This window comes from Anolis sagrei, chromosome 3 (genome assembly GCF_037176765.1).
Source record: "Anolis sagrei isolate rAnoSag1 chromosome 3, rAnoSag1.mat, whole genome shotgun sequence".
In the NCBI taxonomy this organism is placed as follows: Eukaryota; Metazoa; Chordata; class Lepidosauria; order Squamata; family Dactyloidae; genus Anolis; species Anolis sagrei.
The window spans coordinates 161,628,241-161,654,287 of NC_090023.1; the positions used below are offsets into that span (position 1 = coordinate 161,628,241).

At 39.4% G+C, this 26,047-nt stretch overlaps 1 protein-coding gene across 4 annotated transcripts in view; it reads left to right on the forward strand.

Annotated features, from left to right (window-relative positions):
- The window catches only part of GRID1 (glutamate ionotropic receptor delta type subunit 1), a 1,182,427-nt gene that overhangs the window by 978,811 nt on the left and 177,569 nt on the right, over positions 1–26,047 (forward strand). For 3 of the 4 annotated variants that reach the window (XM_060768967.2, XM_060768969.2, XM_060768970.2), the window contains exons 7-8: positions 13,987–14,148; positions 15,952–16,071. In XM_060768967.2, the coding sequence (XP_060624950.1) occupies positions 13,987–14,148; positions 15,952–16,071 (282 nt within the window). The remainder of the gene's footprint in view (positions 1–13,986; positions 14,149–15,951; positions 16,072–26,047) is intronic. The other variant, XM_060768968.2, reaches the window with a different exon arrangement.

A 26,047-nucleotide genomic window follows, 5' to 3' on the forward strand; every position in this document is an offset into this window, starting at 1 on the left:
CAAACCCCACCAGTGTTCTTATTTGGGCATACCGGGAATTCGTGCCAAGTTTGGTCCAGATCTATCATTGTTTGAGTCCACAGTGCTCTCTGGATGTAGGAGAACTACAACTCCAAAACTCAAGGTCAATGCCCACCAAACTGTTCCAGTATTTTCTGTTGGTCATGGGAGTTCTGTGTGCCAAGTTTGGTTCAATTCCATCATTAGTGGAGTTCAGAATGTTCTTTGATTGTTGGTGAACTACAAATCCCAGCAACTACAACTCCCAAATGTCAAGGTCTATTTCCCCCAAACTCCACCAGTGTTCTCATTTGGGAATACTGGGAATTTATGCCAAGTTTGGTCCAGATCTATCATTGTTTGAGTCCACAGTGCTCTCTGGATGTAGGTGAACTACAACTCCCAAACTCAAGGTCAATGCCCACCAAAACCTTCCAGTATTTTCTGTTGGTCATGGGAGTTCTGTGTGCCAAGTTTGGTTCAATTCTATCGTTGGTGGGGTTCAGAATGCTCTTTGATTGTAGGTGAACTATAAATCCCAGCAACTACAACTCCCATGGGATAAAATCAATCCCCCACCAACCCCACCAGTATTCAAATTTGGACGTATTGAGTATTAGTGCCAAATGTGGTCCAGTGAATGAACATACATCCTGCATACAAGATATTTACATTACGATAAACAACAGCAGCAAAATGACAGTTATGAAGTAGCAACAAAAATAATTTTATGTTTGGGGGGTCACCATAACACGAGGAAGTGTATTAAGGGGTCATGGCATTAGGAAGGTTGAGAACCACTGATTTATGAGATAGTACAGCTGATGGGCTTCAACTTCCATTGGGCTTCAGAGTTATGCTTAACATTCCGTTTCTGTTCACAATCTTTACATTTCTTTCTTTGAATGTGAACAGTTTTTATCTTGTCAGTCTTCAAGATTTACAATTAAAATTAAAGTGGAAAAGCACCAAAAGGGGAAAAAGAAGAGAATAAGCCTCTAGGTGAATAGAAATATGTTTACTGAGCTTAGACTGTTTTGAAAATAAACACTGCTTCCGGGAAAGATGCTCTAAGGCACAATCATCTTCAGTCTGTGTTTGGTCTATAAATCTGTTGCAGAAAAAGCCCAATTCCTCTGGGTTTAAGGCTACATGTTCTGGTTATAATAAACTGTTTGGGGCTGTAAGGATATAGCAAAGTAAGGGAATGCATGCACAGACATTATCCTGGTACTCTCTGGACAAAATCTGTCTGTCTGGAAAAGCAGAGTGTGTTTTGATTCACCCTCATCGACTATTCTCTTTGCAGACAATTGTGAGGTGAGATTGGCAAGTAAAGATTATATCCCAGTTGCAGGGTGAGATTGGCAAGTAAAGGTTAGATGTTCAGCCAGGGAATACACTGACATCTGGCCATCACATTTTCTCCCTAACCTGCCTCTTCACTGCCCTCTTGCCTGGAGTGCCTGGCACAGGGGCCTTACAGACGTTTTTAGAGACGTGCTTCTGGTGCAGGATCAGTCTTCTCCTGAGAAGCATGACTCTTTTGGATTATTAATTTTATCTTGCTAGAAATTTAGAAATTTAGTTACTAAAAAATAAACTTAAACAAATTAAATGAAGATCTCCATTTCACTCATTGAACCTTCTCAGCATTACAAATTGAAGTTGAAAACATTCTCTAAACAGCCCCCCTTTTCCGACTTGATTTTTCTCTGCGTGCGACAAGCTTTTCCCCCAGGTGCCATGTCAGGCTGACAGAATACTACAATTTGTTTCTTCAAATTCACTGCAAAGCACAGCATGTTCATGCAGAGTGGCTTCAGGGGGTCTTGCAGAAATTGGGGGTGGGCTTTGGTCATTGCACAGAGAAGAAAGGAATATGGACTCCGACAGTGCCTGGAAAGGACAATGACACATACAAAATAAATTTATTTTTATTTCAAGTACTTCTACACCGCCCTTCTCAGGGCGGCTTACAAAGAGGCACAAATTCGATGCCGAACATTCACAAAATACAATATACAATTTGCAATATAACAACAACACTTATAACTGATTAAAACAATCAAATTAATACACTAACAGCAATAACAGCAATAACAAGCCAATCTTGTGGTCAACGTTCGCCAATTCACAAATCTGTAGTCCATCCAGCATTATCGTAACCTTTCCTATTCCAGTCGTCATTTTCCTTATCCATCTGCCAGCTTACCCAAAGGCCTGGTCCCAAATCCAAGTTTTTAACTTCCTTCTGAAAGAGAGGTGGGATGTTGATGCCCTAATATCCCTGGGAAGTGAATTCCACAGGCAAGGGGGCACCACCAAGAAGGCCCTGTCCCTCGTCCCCACCAGTCTCACTTGTGATAAAGGTGGGGCTCAGAGCAGGGCCTCCCCAGAGGATCTTAAATTCTGAGGTGGGACATAGAAGGAGAGACGTTCGGACAGGGACGCCGGGCCGGAGCCATATAGGGTTTTGTAGGTCAAGACCAGCACTTTGAATTGTGCTCGGAACTGAATTGGCAGCCAGTGGAGCTGACATAACAGGGGGGTGGTATGCTTCCTGTATGATGCTCCGGTGAGTAATCTGGCTGCCGCTCGTTGGACTAATTGGAGTTTCCGAACAGTCTTCAAAGGCAACCCCACGTAGAGTGCATTGCAGTAATCTAATCGGGATGTAACAAGAGCATGTGGATGTCCTTAATACATTATTATTATTATTATTATCATTGTCATCATTATTATATGTTAATTTATATCCTGCTTTTTCTCTCCAAATGGAGACTCAAATCAGCTCATAAGTAAAAGCATTGTAATATAACTTAAAATATACAATATACACGTATTAAAACAGTATTAATCATAGAATCATAGAATCAAAGAGTTGGAAGAGACCTCATGGGCCATCCAGTCCAACCCCCTGCCAAGAAGCAGGAATATTGCATTCAAATCACCCCTGACAAATGGCCATCCAGCCTCTGCTTAAAAGCTTCCAAAGAAAGAGCCTCCACCAGAGAGTTCCACTGCTGAACGGCTCTCACAGTCAGGATGTTCTTCCTAATGTTCAGATGATCATCATTAAAAGCATATAAAATCACAGCAGCTTTTAACAATCTTAAAACCTTCTTCTTTAGAAGCCTGCATGAATAAAAAAGGTTTAAACTTGCTATTTTAATTTATGTTTTATTGAATATATTTCATTGTGAATATGTATTTTAACTTTGTTGTGCCCAACCTCAAGCCATTAGGAGAAGTGAGTAATAAAGAAATCGTCATCATTGGTCATTGTGTAAATTGTGCATATTGTACAAAGTGAAAACCTCTGGCTGTTGTGTAAATTGTGCATACTGTAGAAATAGTGATAATTTCTCTAACCCTACAAGACTTGCTTGGTTGTGAATACATCCCCTTTTTGGCAAGTTACTTGAGAAAGTGATTATTTCTAATTCAAAAAGCTAGTAGATAAAATATATTACTTAGACGCATTTCCATTTGGCTAGATTTGGGTGCAGATCCAGTTTTGGTTGCTCTTATTGATCACCTGTTTTGGAAGAGATTGAATGAGCAAGTGGCATCTTGTTGATTCTGTTTGATCTTTCATTGGGGTTTGATCACTTCTAATACAGTGTCCAAATGGAAATGTATCTAAAATAGTTTGTTAGGATCTGAGAGTTTGGACTATGATAATATGTTGTTTCTACTTATTTTGGAAAATAGGGGGATTTAGGTTTAACACCAATGGTGGTTGAACTGTGCAATTCTATAAAATTCTAGCTTATTCCTCTTTTGAAACACACACACACGCACTAGGAAAACCCTGAGTGATCTAGAAATCAGTATGTTGATGACATCCAAGTCTGATTATTTCTTTCCTTCAAAGTAAGTGAAGAAATTGAGGTACTTTATACTGGACTGGACTGTGCTAGGACCATGAAAGGTCAATTTTGACAATATTGAAGCACTGTAGATAAGTAGTTCCCAGATTTGTAAACTGGGTAACCAACCTGTTCTGGATACAGTTATACTTCTTTGATAAACAGATATGTGGCTTGATTATGCTCCTTTGGCCAACATTAGTGTAATTTTTCACAGAAGTGAATTCTTGAGATTGATGGAGTAGGCTTGGGCGGTTTCGTTCGTTAATTTCGTAATTTGTTATTAATTCGTATTTAAATTAGCTTACAATCCAATATTGAGCCACGCAGAACTACTGTGAGGAGTAATTAAAAATCGAAACAATTTTTCCAATTTATTTCGTATTGTTTCGTAATTGTTTCGTAATTGGTTCAAAATTGTTTCGAAATTGTTTCGAAATTGTTTTGTAATTATTTCCGTATGTCTAGTGCAAGTTTTATAGTTGTTTGTTTTATCAGTGATAAAAAATAAATTATCACACCAACAGTTAACAACAGAGGGAGAGGGAAGCTTCAGAAGTTCCCCCTGTCCCATTTGGAGGGTTTTTTTAGCATATTGCGCAATCACGTCCACCATTAACGACTCGATTCGTAATTTTACGAAATTTCGTAAATTTCAAAAAAATTTAAAGGAAAATTTCGGAATTCTTTAAAAAAACGAAACGTGATGGATCCCTAAAAACGAAACGAGCTTAGAAACAAATTTTTCCGTTGTCACCCAAGCCTATGATGGAGCATATGACAATTCACTGTTTCAAGGTTGACCTAGTTTACATCTCCCCAAGGGACTCGGTGCGGCTTACATGAGGCCGAGCCTAAACACAACAATACAAACAATAATAACAATACAAGCAATTAAAAACATAGACAATAAAATACACAACATTATCAATAAAACAACAACACATAATTAAAAGCAATGGGAAGGCCAAATGTAGAGTTAAAATTGGAAATAATGCTGGGACATGAACAAAAGGTGATACTGTTGTTTGTGGAAGGGCATACGAGCAGACTTAAAGAAATAAGGATGATTCTGGGATGTGTACAAAAAACCCTAGCATGTCCAAGTTTGCCATTTTTTTTCGTGTAAGGAATGACTTGAGAAACTGCAAGTTGCTTCTGGATGAGATAATTGCCTGTCTGCAAGGACATTGCCCGGATATTTTGATGTTTTACCATCCTTGTAGAAAGCTTCTCTCATGTCCCTGCATGGGGAGCTGAAGCTGACAGAGGGAGCTCATCCACACTCTCCCTTGATTCGAACCTGTGACCTGTCAATCTTTAGCCCTACCGGCACAAGGGTTTAACCTATTGCACCACTGGGGGCTCCCAAGTTTGCAATGAAGGCTGGTGATTTTGCCGAATTATCCAGAATGCATAATGCAAAAAAATTATCCAGAATGCATAATGCAAAAAACCCACAAAAAAACATGATATTTTCCCTCGGATAGGATAAACTCACTCCTGCCTCCTGAAGGAATTGGTAGTTAGGTTACTTTTGTTATAGGAATATAACAAAAGTAATGGAGCACAACTAAGCAAACCCAAAGGAAATAAATTTCCGATCTTGTTTTTCTTCTTAGTGCTTCTCTTCTACCAAACCCAGCACACTGCTTCAAAGATAATTCCTTAATTTTCTCTTTCCTCATGCCTGAGATCACCTGGGCAGCTCATGCACAATAGTTCAACAACTTACATAGATTCGTTATACCAGTAGACTTCCATCTCCACTGGGTGTTTGCAGCAAATTGAAATTTGTAGTGGTGCTAGAGTTACTGAGTATAAACAAGCTTTACACCTTTCCTCTTTGCCACGTTCCCATTTTTGGCAGGAAAACTAATACTGTTAATGCCATGACATTATAAAAGCTGTGCTTAGGAAATGCCACCTCCTGTGATTCAGTAATTGGGGTATCATTGGAAAGAACTTAAAGATTTGGGGTAACAACATTGCAAAATTAGGAATGCCAACTTAAAAGAAAAATGCTGGCAAGATTCTGTAACGAAAGGGAAATAATAAAGACTCAGAGGTATAGTATTGACTTGAACTGCAAAGATACGGTAACTCCTTTTTGCTCCTCTTATGCAGCACATTTCAGATTCGTAAATAAATCTTTAGTGAAAAATGCTATTTCTATACGGACTGCATACTATGACGCACAATGTTATCTATATATATATATATATATATAAATGTAATATTCATTTGTGGTATTAACAGAACTCAAAAACCAGTGGGCCAATTGACAGCAAATTTGGACAGCATACATCTAACAACCCAATGTATGTCCTTCACTCAATTTTTTTTTATTTTGTCATTAGGGAGTTGTAGTTGCTAGGATTTATAATTCACTTACAATCTAAGAGCATTCTGAACCCCACCAACAATGGAATTGAACCAAACTTGGCACACAGTTCTCCCATGACCAACAGAAAATACTGGAAGGGTTTGGTGGGCAGTGTCCTTTGGTTTTGGAGTTGTAATTCACCTACAACCAGAGAGCACTGTGGACTCAAACAATGATGGATCTGGACCAAACATGGCACGAATACTCCATATGCCCAAATATGAACACAGATGGAGTTTGGGGAAAATAGACCTTGACATTTGGGATTTGTAGTCACTGGGATTCACAGTTCACCTACAATCAAAGAGCATTCTGAACACCACGAACGACAGAATTGGGGCAAACGTCTCACACAGAACCCCCATGACCAACAGAAAATACTTAAGGCCCTCCAGTCCAGTTCCCTTTAACAGGGCAAAAAAAGGTAATCAAAGTCCTTCTGACAAAGAGCCATCCAGCTATAAAGAAAGAAAGAAAGAAAGATAGATAGATAGATAGATAGATAGATAGATAGAGAGTTGTAGTTGCTGGGATTTATAGTTCATCTACAATCAAATAGCATGATAGAACTGAACCAACCGAGGCATACAGGACTCCCATGACCAACAGAAAACACTAGAAGGGTTTGGTGAGCATTGACCTTGAGTTTGGGGGTTGTAGTTCACCTACATCCAGAGACTACCATGGACTCAAACAATGATGGACCTGGACCAAACTTAGCACAAATATTCCATATGCCCAAATGTGAACACAGATGTGAACACACAAGTATAATAGATTTGAAAGGGACCCCTGAAGAAGACAATTATATGTTGCATGTTCCAGAGTAGGCAAACCAGACACTCTCCACATCAACACTGGCAAAAGAAAAACAAGAAATGCTGTTTTACCCACAAGCATAAAGAAATTACATATATTAGGAACCAACACTTTCTCATTACTTTATTTTCCAGATCACCAGACTGGGCCACAGCAACGCGTGGCAGGGGACGGCTAGTATTATAATAAAAAGTGTGGTAGTTCTGAGTGATCTAAAGGCACTTGCTAAAAATAAATGTCATGACAGTGCAGATAGGAATAATCATTGAAACTTTTAAACATGCAAAGTGAATATACAGATTTATTAAGCTGTATCTGTACACAACTTGATTGTTCTACATCTGTTGTGAGAGACTTGAATAATATAATGATAGCATCATTATCATAATATATCATAATATGCATACCTACTCTACTCCAAGATCAAAAAGGCACATATGAAAGAAGTCTCAATCATATTTATTTCAGATTTCATGAATACAAATTAAAAGCCAAAATTATCTTTATTTACTAATCCTAAAATAACTTTTTCCTATCAGATTTTCTTTCATATTTGTTTTTACAGTCAGAGAGACAAAAACACATTTGGCTCACATTTACAAAGCAAACAGCTAAAAAAATGATATCACACAAAACTTAAAAATATAATTAAAGTATCAAATTAAAACCAATTAAATCCATCACCATTAAAAAGAAGTACAAACATAAGCAATACTGCACATGAAAGAAATTTTTCCTTCAGCCGTAATCTCTCAAACACCTGCCAAAATGGGTTTTTTGCCTATCTATGAAAAGATAGCAAGGAGGGCATCAATCTAACCTCTTTACCAAGGGAGCTCTAATGCTTGGTGGAGTCCATTTAAAAGACCTTCCCCTGCATTCCCAACAAATGTACCTGTGAGGATGTTGTCACAAGACACAGACAGGTTCATGCAGGGATATATAATCCTTCCGATAACTTGGAACCAAGCTGTATAGAGCTTTGTAGAACATACTGTATAGTAAGGGTCATTCAAGTTTTAAACAGATAGTACATGGTCCCTCAGACTGCTGGTGAGCCAGACTATAGTTTGAAAAAAAACATGAATAAATTCCTATACACACTGTACATATCTTATTTGTAGTGCAAAAAAAATATTAAAAACATGGAAGAATAATGCAATACATAGGGACCACCAAACGCAGCGTTGCCCAAACACGAATCAAGGAACATGAAAGGCACTGCAGACTACTTCAACCAGAGAAATCAGCCATAGCAGAGCACCTGATAAACCAACCTGGACACAGCATTTTATTTGAGAACACAGAAATGCTGGACCACTCTCACAACCACCATGTCAGGCTACACAAAGAAGCCATTGAAATCCACAAGCATGTGGACAATTTCAACAAAAAGGAAGAGACCATGAAAATGAACAAAATCTGGCTACTAGTATTAAAAAACTCTAAAATTGCAACAGCACAACAACAGAGAGGAAGCAGGCAAGGATATCTAATTACCTCTCAACAAAAGTTTGCTCCAGGCACAGTCAGGCCATCGTATGCTAATCAAGGTGGTCAGTTGAAACATTCACACCTAGCTCGAGCAGAGAAGAGTCCTTTGTCTCACCCTGGTCATTCCACAGATATATAAACCCTTTTCCCTAGTTCCTACAGACCTCACTAGCTCTGAGGATGCTTGCCATAGATGCAGGCGAAACATCAGGAGAGAATACCTCTAGACCATGGCCATACAGCCCGAAAAAAGGTTCAGAATGGCCTTTGGTTGCAGGTGAAATATAAATCCCAGCAACTACAACTCCCAAATGACAAAATCAATTTTTTTGAGTGAAGGACATACATTGGGTGTTAGGTGTCTTGTGTCCAAATTTGGTGTCAATTCGTCCAGTGGTTTTTGAGTTCTGTTAATCCCACAAACAAACATTACATTTTTATTTATACAGATTATTATTATTAGCAGTAATAGTAGTAGTAGTAGTTTTAGTAGTAGTAGTGGTGGTGGTGGTGGTTTGTTGTGAGTTTTCCGGGCTGTATTAGTATTAGTAATATTTTAATGGTTTTAATGGTTTTAACTATTTAGTCAGTTTGTTAGTTCCCACATTTAATCGTATTTTAGTGTTTCTATGTTTTTAAAGTTTTACATTTTATATTGTATTGTTTTGAGTATTGTTAACCACTTTGGATCTCTTTTTAAGGAGAAAGAGTAGGATAATGACAGGAGGACATTATACACACACACACACACACACACACATTTATGGCATCTGATCTATTCTTTTTGTCTATTTGTGTATCAAATGGAAAACAGGTTTCCATCAGTTGGAAAAAAAATCAACTTCTGTCAGTGGTAGACCATAAATCAGTGCCACAGGTTGGAAAATGTGTCTGCTTGGTAGATATTTTCTCTCCAATAGAGCCATGATATAAACAATGTGAGCTTACTGGATAGTGCCTTGTTCTAATTGCCTCTAAAATGGGAATACTTTGTTCAATCTCCCTGAAGTCTGGCAGACAAAATGGTTGGCAGGAATAACCATACAACTGCAATTTTCATTCCATCTGGGTTTGAAATGACGAAATAATAGCTGGCAGGAAACAAGTGGAATGGAATTAAGAATATTGACTTTTCCAAAGATTAATCTGATATTAACACAACATTGATTCAAATTTCGCAAAAGAAGTAAATTACCCCCCCCCCCCAAAAAAAAACAACAAATATAAGTGAGAGGTTAAAGAAAACATCCCCCTCCCCCCGCCCCAGGTACATATTTTGTCAAGAAAATGAGATTGAACAACATTTGAAATATTAAGATGTTTGACTTGAGTTCTGAAGTAACAGGTTTGCCACTCACATTGTGAAAAAGACTGACATAAAGTGTGTTTTCAGGTTGGCTGTAACACCAGGTTAAAAAAATATCAGACAGCTGTATGATGATAAATGACCTGTGGCTTAGCATTCTTGATTGGTTTTGCTCATAAATCATATAGATTATCTATTGCAGGGGAATGTATTGGCAAAACTGATTCCATATTGCAGATGTGCTTGTGCCGCTGTGATACCTTCACAGTCCTGCAATTAACTAGTAGCAGACCAAAAAGTACACATATGTCAATTTCTCTTCATATTGGATTCTGCATACCGCCCTTCCTACTGTCTTAGTTATTTATGTGTTTTTAGTAGATGTCAACATATGGTGTCCCTATGCAGGATTTTTGTAGCATGATTTATTCAGAGGTGGTTTCCACTTATCCCCCTCTGAGACTAATTGGCTGTGAGTTGCCAAAGGTAATCCATTGGTTTTCTATGGCTAAGTAGAGAAGCTGGACCTGGCCACGGTGGTCCATGCCTTAGTTACATCAAGACTGGATTACTGTAATGCACTTGTTCTGTTGTGTGCTGGGCCTGTAAATATTTGTCTTTAGTACAGGATCTGTAACCTTTGCCCAGTGGGAAGCCAGGGGCCCAAGGAGAAGTTCTCAGAGGTTTCCACCACAAAGAGTCTTCAGATGGCTTGAGAAGTACAACAAAGTCTTTTATTAATGAACAATCAAACAGGAACTTCTCTTGTTTTCAGCAAAGTTAAGCAAATAATTCCAAGCTTTTAGTGAACTGGTGAACTCCTAAACTTGCCCACGAAGGACAGGCAACTATCTTCAATAACTTCTTCTTTAAAGGAAAACCCCCCTTTTAACTTCTCCCAGGCTGATTGAAATCCAACCCTCACTGATGTGGGCTCCACTACCGGGCAGAACTGCTTCTCGGACGCCGGGTGGACCTACCAGCAAGGCAGTGGATGTTCTCCAGCGGGAGTTCTTTAGTCTTTAAGGCTGTTTTCCTGGAAACTCTTAAAGCTGTAGGAATGCTTCCCTGGAGTTCCTTGGGAGACTCTTAAAGCTGTTCTCCCCTGGGAATTCTTAAAGGTTGAAGCTTTTGTACAGGGGAAGTTACACACATCCTATACATAAGCTAACCTGGCTGAGACTAACTAGCAAAATGGCTCACTTCCCTTCCCAATTACTCTGAGCAAGGGACAGGACCAAAACTTAACGATGATGGACAGGTGGCCTGCCCTATGACTGCAGCCAAAAGAAGCCGCCTATCTGCAGAGTCCCTGAAACTTATGACTACAAACAAACATTCAATACAAAGCAAGCAAAATTGGAGCTCCTGGTACAGCTGTTCCAGAACAGCTGCCTTTGAAAATGGATCAGAAACTGCAATTGGTCAAAAGATCTGCAGCCAGAATAGTAACCAGAGCCAACTATAGGGAGCACACGATGCTCCTACTAAAGCAGTTCCATTGGCTGCCAATAAGTTTCTGGTCCCAATTCAAAGTGCTGATATCACCTATAACACCCTAAACAGTTCGGGTCCTGTCTGTCTTCATGACCACATCCCCCCCCCCCCCCCGCATCCCGAATGAACCAACACAGGTCCTAAGATCTGCTTGAGAGGCCCTCCTCTTGGTCCTGCCACTGTTACAAGTATGGATGGTGGGGACAAGGGAGAGGGCTTTCTCGGTGTGGCCCTCTGGCTTTGGAACTACCTCCCCAGGGAGATTAGACAGGCCCCCACACTGTTCTCCTTTCGTAGGGACTTGAAGACATGGCTCTTCAATCACGCCTTTGAGAATATTTAGCCCCTAGTTGTCGTATATAGTAGTCGCACATCCTCACTTTATCCCATGCTGTCTCTCCATTACTGCAGCTGGCACTTACTTTATTCCAATGTCTACAGCCCGGCCATGGTGGAAGTAATTTACCACCATGACTAGAGGATCGTAGCTTAATTGAATCTGAATTGATATTTTTATGTGTTTGTGTTTTATTTAGTTACATTTTATATTGTGTTCACTTTTATGTTTGTGTTTAGGCACTTTGTGCCATCTGTAAGTCGACCCAAGTCCCCTCAGGGAGATGGTGATAGGATATAAGAATAAAGTTGTTGTTGTTGTTGTTGTTGTTGTTGTTACTATTAAGTATGGCTTTTAACCCAGATCTCAAGAGTCCCATTTCATCCCTCAAACCATCACACCACACTAGCTCTGGATTTTTTTAAAAAATCTAATGACATTCTTCTTACCCAAATCTCTAAAATCAGGGATGGGGTAGTTTTCCCCTGTGAGCTTCATTTGGCTCCTAAGACTTTTTTTTTTGCAGGTTCTCGGGGTTCCAATAGGCTTACGACTTCCCCTAGGGCAGTGGTTCTCAACCTGGGGTCCCCAGATGTTTTTGGCCTACAACTCCCAGAGATCCTAACTGCTGGTAAACTGGCTGGGATTTCTGGGAGTTGTAGGCCAAAAACATCTGGGGACCCCAGGTTGAGAACCACTGACCTAGGGCATCCCACTTTGACTGGCATCATGGTGAAAGGAGAGGGGTAGCAGGCCTAATCTGTCACCCCGCATGCAGTTCCTTCTTAGCAACATTTTCCTCATCACACAGGAGAAGCATTGCCCTCCTGGAGAGGGCTCATGGAAGACTCCTGTTTGTTATAAAGTGTCCAGTGATGCTTTCACTCAGGTTAGGGGTGGGGGCCTTGCTGGAAGTCATAGGGGGGGGCTCCACCCTAGGATGCTAAATTTCCCCTGTATGATGAGATCCCTACTCAAATCCCCAGTATCCCCCTAAAATATTGGGAAAACCAGCTGCTTTTTACAGAATGAAATAATTCTGATGACAAAAAAAATATGAAAATACTGAAAATGGGCTTACTGGAAAAGAGGACTCAGCCAGAAGTGACCACGAGACATGATTGTCGGATAGCACAATCTTCTGGAAGAAAGATGTGGGGGATAAAAACAGTCCCTTTCCAGATTTACCTGCCCTGGGTATAAAGACAGAAAAGTATGTGCTCCAGCCACATGGGGAGAAGTTAATTCTGTCCATTTAGAATGCATAAATTTCATTGACAAAAGAGCAAAAATTGAGTTTATAGGAGTAAATACCACCAAATACTGAAAGTCCTACATTTTCCCATTTTGTGAATGGTTTGAGGCCAGGCATAGGTATTCTTCGAGGCTTCCTCACTTATATTGCCTCAGCTAAAGCATTTGGCACAAGAAGGCTCTCAGAGTGTGGCACTGAACATATACATATTGTAAGATACATGTCTTGAGGAGTCATTTTGTAGAGTCCTCCTTGTCTTCCTTGGTAGTGAATGTGGAATCTTCTACATTCCTAAACCACCTAGACCTAATGTGACTTGTTTCATTGTCCAGGAGTAGGATAAAGAAGCGGTTTTATTGTTCCTTCTGCAGCTGAATTATGAAGACTCCATAGTAACATCTTCCATAATTATTTTCTTTGAGCAGAAGTATTAAAAAGCAACATTAACATTTTGACAGAAGAATGAGTTTTAGACCCTTTCATACTGCCCTTATATCCCAGGATCTGATTCCAGATTATCTGTTTATCCCAGTTTAACTGGCAGTGGGGACTCATAGATTCCAGTTTAAAACAGATAATCAGGGATCAGAAACTGGGAAAAAGGGCAGTGTGGAAGGGCCCTTAGATCCAAATCTTATTGTAAGTTCTAACTAAAGTATACCTTTTGAATTAATGGAATTTAAACAGGTGTTGGTTTACTACATTACAATTCGTTCAGCAGGTCTCTTGTTATTTGGGCCTTACCATAGGTTGGATATTCTTGTCATTTGGTGACAATCTATTTTGAGTCTTCTAGAGCTTTGTGATCCGATTCAGTGTTTACATTATTGTGATAACAGTACTGCAGTGTACACATTATTGCATTTTTTTCATATTACTACAATAACATTATTGAGATGTGGCAATAGGGGATCATAGATATATCTCAGATTAGATTTGCCAATTCTATTAAGCCCTTTAAATTTTGGGTTTTGTTTTGCACTCCTGTAAACCATGATGGTTTGTTGCTCTTTGCAGGTCTCAAGCCTCTATCTCTATGACAGTGTGCTCATGTTGGCCAATGCCTTTCACAGAAAGTTGGAGGACAGGAAATGGCACAGCATGGCAAGCTTGAACTGCATGAGGAAATCTACCAAACCTTGGAATGGAGGCCGCTCAATGCTGGAAAGTATTAAGAAGGTAAGAATAAGCAAATGGAAACCAAATTTGCAGGCTTATATACTGGAAGGAGGTAAGACCTTTAGCCAAGAAACCCATCACATTATTGTGATAGAGCAGGACTGAAGGATAGCAAGGGGCTAACTAGGAAATAGACTAGTGGGGATTCAGAGATTGATAAGTCGGTCAATGGTGCTCAAGGAAGTATGCAAATACTGAAAGGGAACTCTTAAAAATCCACTTCCTTGCCCCAATCAACTTCCCTCATGGCTTTGGAGAAGCAATTGTGCTCTGAGGAATGATGGGATAATTACAGGCCATGGAGGACTTCCACACTTTGAAATATCTTTGTCTTCTGTTACTTGACAAACATACACACACCCGAGGATATTGCTTCTCTCTAACAGGAAAAATGACAGATAATTGAGGCAAACTACCTTGGTACCTCTGTAAACTATTCCTACACTTGAGTCCCAAGACAGCTTTTTTTGCCTGCTGTTTTCATTGTCTGGGGAAGAAGAGGGAAGAGTAAAACAGACTAACTAGAGGTCACATGGGGTTCCTTCTGAAGGACTGGTTGAACCATGAATAATTTCCATTCCTTCCTCCTAACTGTGGAAGGCAAGGGACAAAGTTAGCCAACTGAGCTGTCCCCTCAAGAAGTGCTCCTTGAATCTGTGCTCATTTGGTCTCTTCTCTCCTCTCCCTTCTCTGAGTGGCCAGATCACTGAGAAGGACCTGTCTAAAATCTCTGTGGACTCTTAGATGGTTTAGGATGGTTTGAAATTTGCCCACAACCAATACTATTGGGAATGAAGAGCTGTTACGCTCAAAAATAACCTTCTCTGGGGGTGATTCCACCAAAAATATAGCAGAGTGCAGGATGCACAGTAAATAAGCAGCAGAAACTTACATGTAGTGAGCAAGGATTGACTTCCATTCAGCACGATGGAACAGGATTGCAGATCCACAACTCATAGGATCAAAAATAATATGTTTATTAAAGATAAAAGAAATCCATTCTAGATAGGAAAGGTTCTTGGAGCTAACTAGCTTCACTGAGCTATCATCTAAGGTAAAAGAAAAAGGAAAAATAATAAAAGTAACTATTTCTACTACATCTTTGCCTAGACAATGGCAAGGGTGCTTCCTCACTCTAGAGAAGACAAAAGAGAAGAGACCTAAAAATGGAGACAGGCCACATGGCCAGCCCAGGGCAATAAAAATACCTTTAAAAGAGGAAGTTATGTTTCCCTATAGGATTACATTCCTAGGTATTCAAATGGGGAGGAGATAGTACCATGCAAAGATAAGGGAGACAATTCCCCCTTTTTAACCCCTTCTTAACCAACCTAACTACAGGAAACTGGGGAGGAATGCCTAAGTCTATCTAGACTATCTACCCATTGAGAGCTGGAGACTTGTGCAGTCAGGGATGAAACCCAACATATACCCTTTCTGATATAACATACTGAAAATAAGCTGTGGTTCTGTGCTATGCCTTAAGAAGGTTTTGCTAAAATCTAATTTAAATCCAAATAAGATATTATTATTTTGCCTTGGCTCTGTTTGCAGTTCCTGTACAGGTTTAATGGTTGCACAACACTATAAGAAATTATAGTCTTTGCTTTTTCTCTAGACCATTGTGGGTGATTGTAGAGCTTTTAATGGACAATTCTACTTTCAGTTGTGGAGTTTTTAATGGGCAGTACTACATTCAGTTTAATCATATGCATTTGGAAGTCACTTTGAGATAAGTATAAAAGAAGCTTTGGAAAGCCCGATTGTTTTCTGATCTTAAAACTGATGGAATTGTTTCTTTAGGGTCATATCACAGGACTCACAGGTGCCATGGAATTCAGAGAAGATGGAGCCAATCCTTACGTCCAATTTGAAATTCTTGGAACCAGCTACAGTGAAACATTCGGCAAAGATGTGCGGAGGGTAACAATGCTTTGTCTTTCCCCCTCCTTCCTCTTTTTTTTCTTTTTTCACTGGAGGAGAATAATACTCTGCTTATCTGGGGAAATGCTATCATTTCTGAACAAATGGTAAAAGTGGTCTTGCTCACAATTCTAAAGTAGTTAGCTGTGGAAATAGTATTTTCTAATTTCTCACACATTTAAACCTTGAAAGATAACATTTAAGACTGTCAGGAAGGAGTCTAGCAAATTGTTCTCAAATGGGCCGTTATTCCTTAATATATTCTAATAGTGATTCTCGGAGCATAATAGTAGAAATGGTACAACTCTGCTCCTAGCGATTTCCAGGTGAATTATGGTGTAATTGGCATAAGTAAGGCTTCTCCTAGTCACGACACTAAGTGGAGCATTACACTTCTAGTCTCTATAAAATCTTTCAGCAGAATCCAAAAAATGGCAAGGAACAAAGTGATTGTGAATGGTGAGAAGTCAAAAAAAGAAAAGAAAATGTATTCAAAGAAATAACTATGTCATACATTACAGAAGTGTATTTGTTTTGTTATTATCCTCAAAGACAGCTTGTGATAAAAATAAATTAAATATAATTGCATTGGGGCTGCTGTCCTGCACCTCTGCATACTCTTAGCTTGATGCTTTTCTATCGTTAAACACTCTTGGGGAACAGGAAATGCGCAGGACTTTTCCTGTCAGCAGTTTTTGTCCTAAAATTACTCCAAATAAAAAAATAATAAAAAAATATCCCCAGAATGTTGAGAGGAAAAGTATTACCTGGAAATAGAGGGTAAGGAAAGCATTCGGCACTGTTTAACTTTCACCATCAGTACAAGGGTTTACAGAAAAGAAAGAACCATCTGGCTAATTGTTGTTCATTTGCTCAGTCGTCTCTGACTCTTCGTGACCTCATGGACCAGGTCACGCCAGAGCTCCCTGTCGGCCGTCACCACCCCCAGCTCCTTCAAGGTCAGTCCAGTCGCTTCAAGGATGCCATCCATCTATCTTGCCCTTGGTCGGCCCCTCTTCCTTTTGCCTTCCACTTTCCTCAGCATAATTGTCTTCTCTAGGCTTTGCTGTCTCCTCATGATGTGGCCAAAGTACTTCAACTTTGTCTCTAGTATCTGGCTAATAGTACGCACAATTGTAGTGTAAAATGCAGCTTGTGTCTTAGGGCCTTCCAGACAGGCCCAAAATGCAGGACTGGTCTCACTTTTACCTGAGGTATCCAAACAAACCCAAACTTTACATTGCATTAATTAAACACCTGGAAAGAACTGGATTATATGAGTCTGCATTGCCATATAATCCAGTTCAATGCAGTTCATCTGCATTCTGAAACTAGATTATATGGTAGTATAGATCCAGCCTTGGTTTTTATTGCTTTTTGCATTAGGACCAATTTAACAGGTTTATGTTGCTGGTTATTTCTTTAAAGATAGATATCCTTTTAAATATATTACACATTGACACAACACAATTTTTCAGGTACTATGTTATGTGCAACCTAACGAAGGTTTAGATACTGGCAATCTGTTAGGTATTTTTATCCCTACTAAAGATATAAATTTTGCAAGTATGCAAGAGCATATAATTTCCGAAGTTTTCTCTCTGCACCATCAATAGAATGATAGAATTTTGCAAGTATGCAAGAGCATATAATTTCAGAAATTTTCTCTCTGCTCCATCAGTAGAATGATTTTTGTAATTTTTTGAACACTATTCATACTCTAACTCTCCTAAGAAGTTAATTTGTGCAAAAATATTTAGAAACATCAAGTCCAGGAGTTGGAAGACACTACAAAGCCCATATAGTTCAACTTCCTGAAATGTAGAACTACAAAATTCGTGAAGCACTATTTTATTTAAAGACCTTTAAAGAAGGAGTGTCTTTCACTGTCAAAACAGCTCTTACAGTCAAGGAGTTCTTCCTAAGATTGTGGTGCAATCTCTTATATTTTCATTCCATTGGTTCAGGATCTAGTCATTGCAGCAGCAGAAAACAATTTCATTCCATTTCCTACATGACACTCAACCAGTCATTTAAATTAAAGATAGATATCAAGCAATTCCTCAGTCTTCTCTATTTCAAGCAAAATGTAACTCCCTAAGCTGTTTTTCATAATACCTGGTTTTCAGGTCTTCTGTCATCTTGGTTGCACTTTACTAATGATCTAGGATTGTCTGCTCGCTCCATTTCTCTCCAAATACCCATCCTAGTTATATGTCACCTTGTCATGCTCAGTATTTTAAAATTTTAATTCTTACATTTGGCCCTGCCATAGGTTTTTTATGTGTCGTGGTGTTACTGTTATTGTTTATTGCTTTGTTTATGAGTTTATTTATTGTCTGTATTGCTGTGTTGTTTTTATTGATGTATTTGGGCTCGGCCTATTGTAAGCCGCTCCGAGTCCTCTGGGAGATGGTAGCGGGGTATAAATAAAGGTTTATTATTATTATTATTATTATTATTATTATTATTATTATTGGTTGCCCTTTCTAGACATGCTCTTCAGAAGCCTGCTGGTTGCTTATGTTTCTACAAAAATGAATTAATAATTGGTAAGAAAGGCAGGGCAGGGGGTGAATGAACTCGCTTCTGCATTTAAAAAGTTGTATTAAAAAAGAAATAAAAGGACTCAGCACTTAGTAGATCCTGTGCTGACTTGTCTTTGAAGGAGAAATTTGCAAGAGTGTGAAAGGAGGAGGGAGGAGAGAGGTGGAGGAGGAGACAGGGAAGCAGCCAAAGGAAGACATATTGCTATGTTGAATTCAAGTAAAGTTCAAGGATGAGTGGAGGTGAAACCAGTTGCTTTTTCTTCATTGGAGTTGTTTGTGTACTCTTCACTTTTATTGTGGTTAGTGGCTGCACTTGTTGGAATTACTCCCATCCTCTCCTTTTCAGGATCATTTGTCTGCCCATCAAGTCATCGATTTTCAATAACTACCACCACGGCCAGGCATGTAGCCGGGGCGGGGGGGGGGGGGGCTTGAGGGGCTTCAGTGCCCCCCCCCCCGAAATTCTCATGGTGGTTTGCGAAAAGGCCTTACTGGTATTTAAACTGTTACGTTTATTCATATCATGATCTAATCACCATACTCAATATATCCTATATGCATGGGGGTATTGGGGTAACGATACAAAAGGTTTGCTAGGGTAGACCCTCTTTCACTCAGACTCAACCCCCCCCCCGAAACAAACTCAGCCCCCCCCCCCAAATTGAAATCCTGGCTACGGGCCTGACCACGGCAGATACAAACACTTCAAACTAGTTTGTACATAGCCCATTTCTGCTTTCCAATTTGGCAGAAGGGACCAATATTCTAGTAATGCTCATTGAAAATTTGTCTTTACAACTGCATTTGTATGCTGGTTCCATTTTATAAATCCAATCTTCTCAGTTGTTTCTCAATTTGCCTGGAACAATGTCAATATGACCATCTCAAACACATGCTGGTTTTGACAAGAAACATTCTGTTCTGAGTGATAATGTTTATTATTGGTTACTCATTGATACTATTTCATATACTTTTTGAAGATTTGTTTTCTTCAATTAACATCTGTTTCTTACAATCAGCCTTAGTGTTACCCATCCTGCTTTCCAAAGGAATCACTGCTGGTAGTGTTAGTGATTTTAATCAGTATTGACTGAAACCTTGCTTTCTAATTCTGATGTTTTCGCTCTTGTAGCTATTTTAGAATCTCACCATTGGTTAAGCAGCTGATTTTTAAAAGTTCAGTATACTGAGTAGACAAAACACAGGAAACTTGTTTTGGTCCACCACTATCTTCCTGCTAGCACCACCCTGATCCACTCTTTTCCTTGAAGCCCTGCCTCCATAGCCAACACATTTTCTTTTTCTTCAAAACAAGGAGTGCATGGATCTTATATGTTGTTTACAACACAAATGGGTTCAAAGAAGCCTCCTGGAAGCATGGTTCTCTGTTGTAAACAAAGTGTGCAGAGATGGAAGAGCATTAAAAAAATCTTCAAAAATGATTGGAAAATATTTTGTTTTGGTATCATGAAGCTCTGGTAAGAAAGATACTGAGAAATTTAATGGGGAACAAGGAAATTGGGAGGATCTTGGATTCTGCTGCTACACTTACATAAAACCCCTGGGGAAGGAAAAGTCCAAACGCATCTGGCTGCTGAAGGCTAGGGAAATACTGAAAATCTTTGATTGCCTGACCAATGCATGCCATGCCATGCTTCCAGGCAGGCCAGTAGCCAGGATTTCGATTTGGTGGGGGGGGGGGCTGAGTCTGAGTGAAAGAGGGTCTACCCTAGCAAGCCTTTTGTATTGTTACCCCAATATCCCCATGCATATGGGATATATTGAGTAGGGTGATCAGATCATGATATGAATAAACATAACAGTTTAAATAATGCACCAGTAAGGCCTTTTTGCAAACCACCATGAGAATTGGGGGGGGGGGGGCTGAAGCCCCCCAAGCCCCCCCCCCCCCGGCTACATGCCTGCTTCCAGGGTGTCCAGCGCACTATTGACTGGGTGAAAGGAAAACATAATTTAAAATGGCTAGGGACCTGGAGCTCTGCATCATTTCCCCAGTCCACAATACCCAGCTGCATTTTGGACAGCAGATCCCAGTTTCTGCCGCCCTTCCCTTTCCCCATAATAATAATAATGATAACACTTTATTTGTACCCTGCTACCATCTCCCCAAGGGACTCGGTGCGGCTTACATGAGGCCGAGCCCACAACACAGCAATAACAAAGCAAAACAACAACACAAGCAGTAGATAAAACTCATAACAGCAAATAAACAATAAACATTAACAATAGCACGATGACATTTAAAAACTTATGGCTGGGCCAAATGTAATAATTAAAATTTTAAAATATGCTGGACATGGCAGGTACAATATGATTAGGGTGGATTTCCGGGAAGTGAAGGGCGTGCAAAAACAATCCTAGGTCATTAATAAAGTGCATTTAAGGACAGATTGCTAGAAGTTTCATAAACTTTTAGTTTTCAGGTGCTATGTTATGTGCAACCTAAAGGAAGTTCAGATACTGGCAATCCCTTAGGTATTTTTATCCCTACTAAAGATATAAATCTTGCAAGTAAGCAAGAACATATAATTTCAGAAATTTTCTTTCTGCTCCATCAATAGAATGTTTTCTGTAATTTTTTGAACACTATTCATACTCTAACTCTCCTGAGAAGTTAATTTGTGCAAAAATATATAGAACCATCGAGTCTAGGAGTTGGAAGACACCACAAAGCCCATATAGTTCAACTCCCTGAAATGTAGAACTACAAAATTCTTGAAGCACTACTTTATTTAAAGATCTTTAAAGAAGGAGTGTCTTTAATTGTCAAAACAGCTCTTATAGCACAAGAACAGCTTTTTGAGAAAAACTCAGTGAGGAATGGATGTGTCACTAAGCCACCTTTTCTCAAAGGTGTACATAGGAGAGAGCAGCAAAAAGTTTTAGTTTTTGGAGTCTTTCAGATTTCCATAAAATGTAGACTCGATCTGGAAAACCCATTAGATGAGAAATCCTGATGAGACAGAACTATCATCTTGCATACCTATTAATGACTCTAACGTATCAGTCTTGATAATTGGAGATGAAAAATAGTTCTAAGAGTATAAATATGGCATGACAAAAGTGTCATTATGTCTGTGTATGCCTGCAAGTTGCTTGTTGACATGCCAACCTCATTAATTTCATGTGGTTTTTCAGGCAAAAAAAATAAATACTTAGAAGTGGTTTTGCCTGCTCCTTCCCTCTGAAATATAGCCTATGTCACACAGTATTCATTGGCAGTTTACTATCTAAGTAGTAACCAGAGCTGACCCTGCTTAACTTCCAAGAATGGGTGGAATCCAATGCATTTAAGGTATTTAGGCCATTGTGTGTGATTAATATGTTTTATTGCTGTTACTGTTCAAACAGATTTTACTTGTCGCCAAAATACTTCGAAAATTTGATACAGCAAGAACAATTAAGCTTCTCTTATGCTGTCTGCTCCTCTGATGCTTATATGGTGAAAAGTGTAGATGGCTACTTTTTAGTAGTAGTCCGACATTGTTGAACTCGTTTTTTCAGTGAAGTCTACATGGCTTTTACTTTACATCTTTGAAAGCATGATTATATCATTTTAATTTTAAATATTTCTGCTGCTATGCTGCTTTTTTAAGTAGTATTATCTTCACAGTTTTTAATTATTCTTCTGATGTCGACTTAGTTCATACTACTTTTAATTGATTTATCCCTTCAAGTGAATATTTGTTATGTGGTTGCAGCTTTACGTAGAGTCTCTGTTTTTAATATTGTCAGACCACTGGTTTTCTGTTTCAGGGTGCTGCTAGAAATTGTAACAAAATGATCATTCTTTTCTCCAAGCATGTCTGAGTCTCTTGGATAGCACCAAAAAGAGGGGGAAAATAGTACTTTTCATTGCATCAAATTAGTCTTAGTTCTAGGAGGGGTGCAGCTACCGTATCATCTAAAGCTGGTAGTAAGCACTCTTGACCATTGGGCTAACATTTGGAGAGATGGACACAGGAGCACTCCCAAGCTGTGACCACTGTCATTCAGGGGGAGTGTAGCCCCATCCTAAACTGGTTGACACATCTCCAGGTTACTCAAACTATCACATAGATGTTCTTTTTCTTCTCATGCCCTTGCTTCTTTTTCTTCTCATGCCCTTTTCTTCTTCATGCCCTTAATTCTTCCTCCTTGCCTTGAAAGGAGGAAGAATTAGCAACCTTTTCTCATTGGTGGAAGAGATAAAAGAATTATCCAATTGACTACAAAATCAAGTTCCCCTTTTAGTTGGGAGCCAGTTCAAAGCATTGCTGCTTTGGATTGGTTCCAGATTCTGTGGAACTGTTTGCATGCTCTATCCCTGAGTCATGTCAATGGTAGGAGTAAAGTCCAGACCACCCAGGATAGCCAGCCTTGCCTGAACTGTCACCCCTATCTCCACAACAGCCAGTGCAGAGCTCCATTCTTTTCCCTGGTCACACAGGCACATTTTTAACATGTTGGATGAGCCTAGTCAGTTCTTTCTCTCATATTTCTACATTCCCAAAGCAGACTTGTTTTATGTAGTGTGAGAGTTTTGGAAAAGTGAGTTTGGATTAAATGAGCTTTCAGATGATCAACAGTGTGTTGGTAATCCAACAATTACTTCATAATTGCCTTTCAAGATTTTATTATTAAAGCCCAACAAAACATAGGTGTACAGGAGATATATAACATCAGTGCTCAACAATTCAGGTGTTTGAACCTATTTATTTATTTATTTATTTGGCAATTTTGTATACCGGTCTTCTCCCCTCTATCGGGGGACTCGGGCCGGTTTCCAACAATAAAATCACAAAACAATCATTAAAACATCATATAACATATTCAATTAAAACGTTATAACAGCAAAATATAATCACATAATAACAATGGTCAGTCGTCATAGTGAATTCGTTGTCCATCATTCATCGTCATCTATCCGATCACAGAAATATTGATTCACTCATTGAAAGCCAAAGCCCATAGCCAGGTTTTCACCCGTTTTCTGAATGACAGAATGGAGGGGGCAGTTCTGATCTCCAGTGGGAGAGAGTTCCAGTGAATTCCAGTGAGAGGCCAGTGGGACCGAGAGCAGGGCCCCTCCAGATGATCTTAACAACCTAGATGGTTCATAGATGGTTTACCGTTCGGACAGGTAAACTGGGCCGCAGTCGTTTAGGGCTTTATAGGTTAACACCAGCACTTTGAATTGTGCTTGGAAGCGAATTGGCAGCCAGTGGAGCTGGCGCAACAGAGGAGTAGTATGCTCCCTGTACCCTGCTTGTGTTAGTATTCTGGCTGCCGCACGTTGGACTAGTTGGAGCTTCCGGGCAGTCTTCATAGGTAACCCCACGTAGAGAGCATTGCAGTAATCTAGACGGGATGTAACCAAAGCGTGGACCACCGTGGCCAAGAATGATTTTCTCTTACACTCTGGGGTATTGCTATTCTACAAGTTGCAGAACAGCATGGAGTGGAACAGATTTGCTTCTTTGTCTTGTCCCAGTGGGCAATCTTTTTGCTTCTTCAGTCCTTTGCTTCTTAGATGAATGAAACTGTAAAGCTAGATCTGAAAGAAGGTGCCTCTGCCCTGCTTTTCAGGGCACTGAATATGAATGCAAACCGATTCCACCACCATTCTGTGTCTGCACTCTGTATTATATAGCACTACAGATATCACGACTCAGAGTAATGGCATTGGAGGAGCAGCGATCTCACTCCTCAGGTGAGAGTCTTCTAAAATATTCTTATTTTGGTTTAAAGACTTGGTGTCAGTGAACTTCTGTTCCTATTGATCTACCAGCATCACTAGACAATTTCTTCAATCTCTTTTCATCTTTAGTCTGATGTTTATTTAAAAAGGGGTGGGGGGAGAGACATATTCTGCACTTGTCAATGCAATGATTATTTACCATTTAAAGCCAAGTTCCTTTTTCTCAGACACCATGGATTGCACTGGGTACTACTCTGGAAGTATACTGCTAGAGAGAGAATGAGTTATAAATTCCATTTTTAGTACACGTCAAATTCTTGACGTATTTAATGCCATATTACCTTCAAACTGCACATGATTATAGGATTCATCACCTTTTTTTCAAAGCTGTTTCCTTCCCACATGCATTCTCTTGACAGTTACTTTAAATTATTAGCATCAAAACTAATGAATCCTGAAACTGATGTTACAGAAAACTTTGTGCATTGAAGAGGTGCATGCTGTCCTAGTTTAATCTTCCTTCTGTGTAATTTGAAGATGTGTTTTTCTTTGCAGAGAGGGGGTTTATGACACACATTAAGATGCCAGTGTGCATGCAATTCTTGGCAGGTTGATATCCTTGAGTCTATAATTCTAGAAAGCAAGAGGAATGATTGTTAATAATGCATTAATGTCTGAGGGAGTCCAAACTTTCTTTTAAAAATGCTGTGCAGTAGAAAAGGAAACTCAGTGATAAATATGGTAGGAATATACAATCAGACACATTATATAGTTTGACACTATCCATTATTCAGGAGGATTTGGGGTGACAGTGATATCAATCATGTTGCTGAGAACAAATACATGTATATGTCTGTATGTCAGTCTGTCTGCGTCTGCCTTACAGTTGAAAATTTGAAAATATTTGAAAATGGTTGAAACACGTGTTTCTCTGGTGTCAGGAAATTCTGACAAGAAGTGTCTTGTAATAGTGAGAATCTTCAAAAACAGGGACTTGCTCTGTTCCAAATTTCCACACTATTTGTCTATAAACCACATTTTCTGCATAGAGAGTGCTATTTCTGCGCAAAAAAGCATGCAAATTTGGCACAGAATGAGATTGTCTGTGGATTTGTGATGTATGTAATTTTTTCATCATGCCAAAAAAAACCCATTCAAATTTTATGTATTCCTTACAGTGGGGAGAAAATCACTTAGATTATTTGTTTGTTTTCTTGTGAATGAAATTAATGAATAGCTTGTTTATCCATATATGATTGCTGTTTATTATTATTAGCATTATCAGTATTATTATCAGTATTAAAGTCATAGAATCATAGAATCATATAATCAAAGAGATGGAAGAGACCTCATGGGCCATCCAGTCCAACCCCCTGCCAAGAAGCAGGAATATTGCATTGAAATCACCCCCGACAGATGGCCATCCAGCCTCTGTTTAAAAGCTCCCAAAGAAGGAGCCTCCACCACACTCCGTGGCAGAGAGTTCCACTGCTGAACAGCTCTCACAGTCAGGAAGTTCTTCCTCATGTTCAGATGGAATCTCCTCTCTTGTAGTTTGAAGCCATTGTTTCGTGTCCTAGTCTCCAGGGAAGCAGAAAACAAGCTTGCTCCCTCCTCCCGCCTATCACAGTCAATACTGTAATAATCAGCGAAATTATTTAAAGGGGGCGGGGCAAGAAGGCTATGCATTTCTGGTGTGTTGTATACTTGAATGGTCACCCTTACC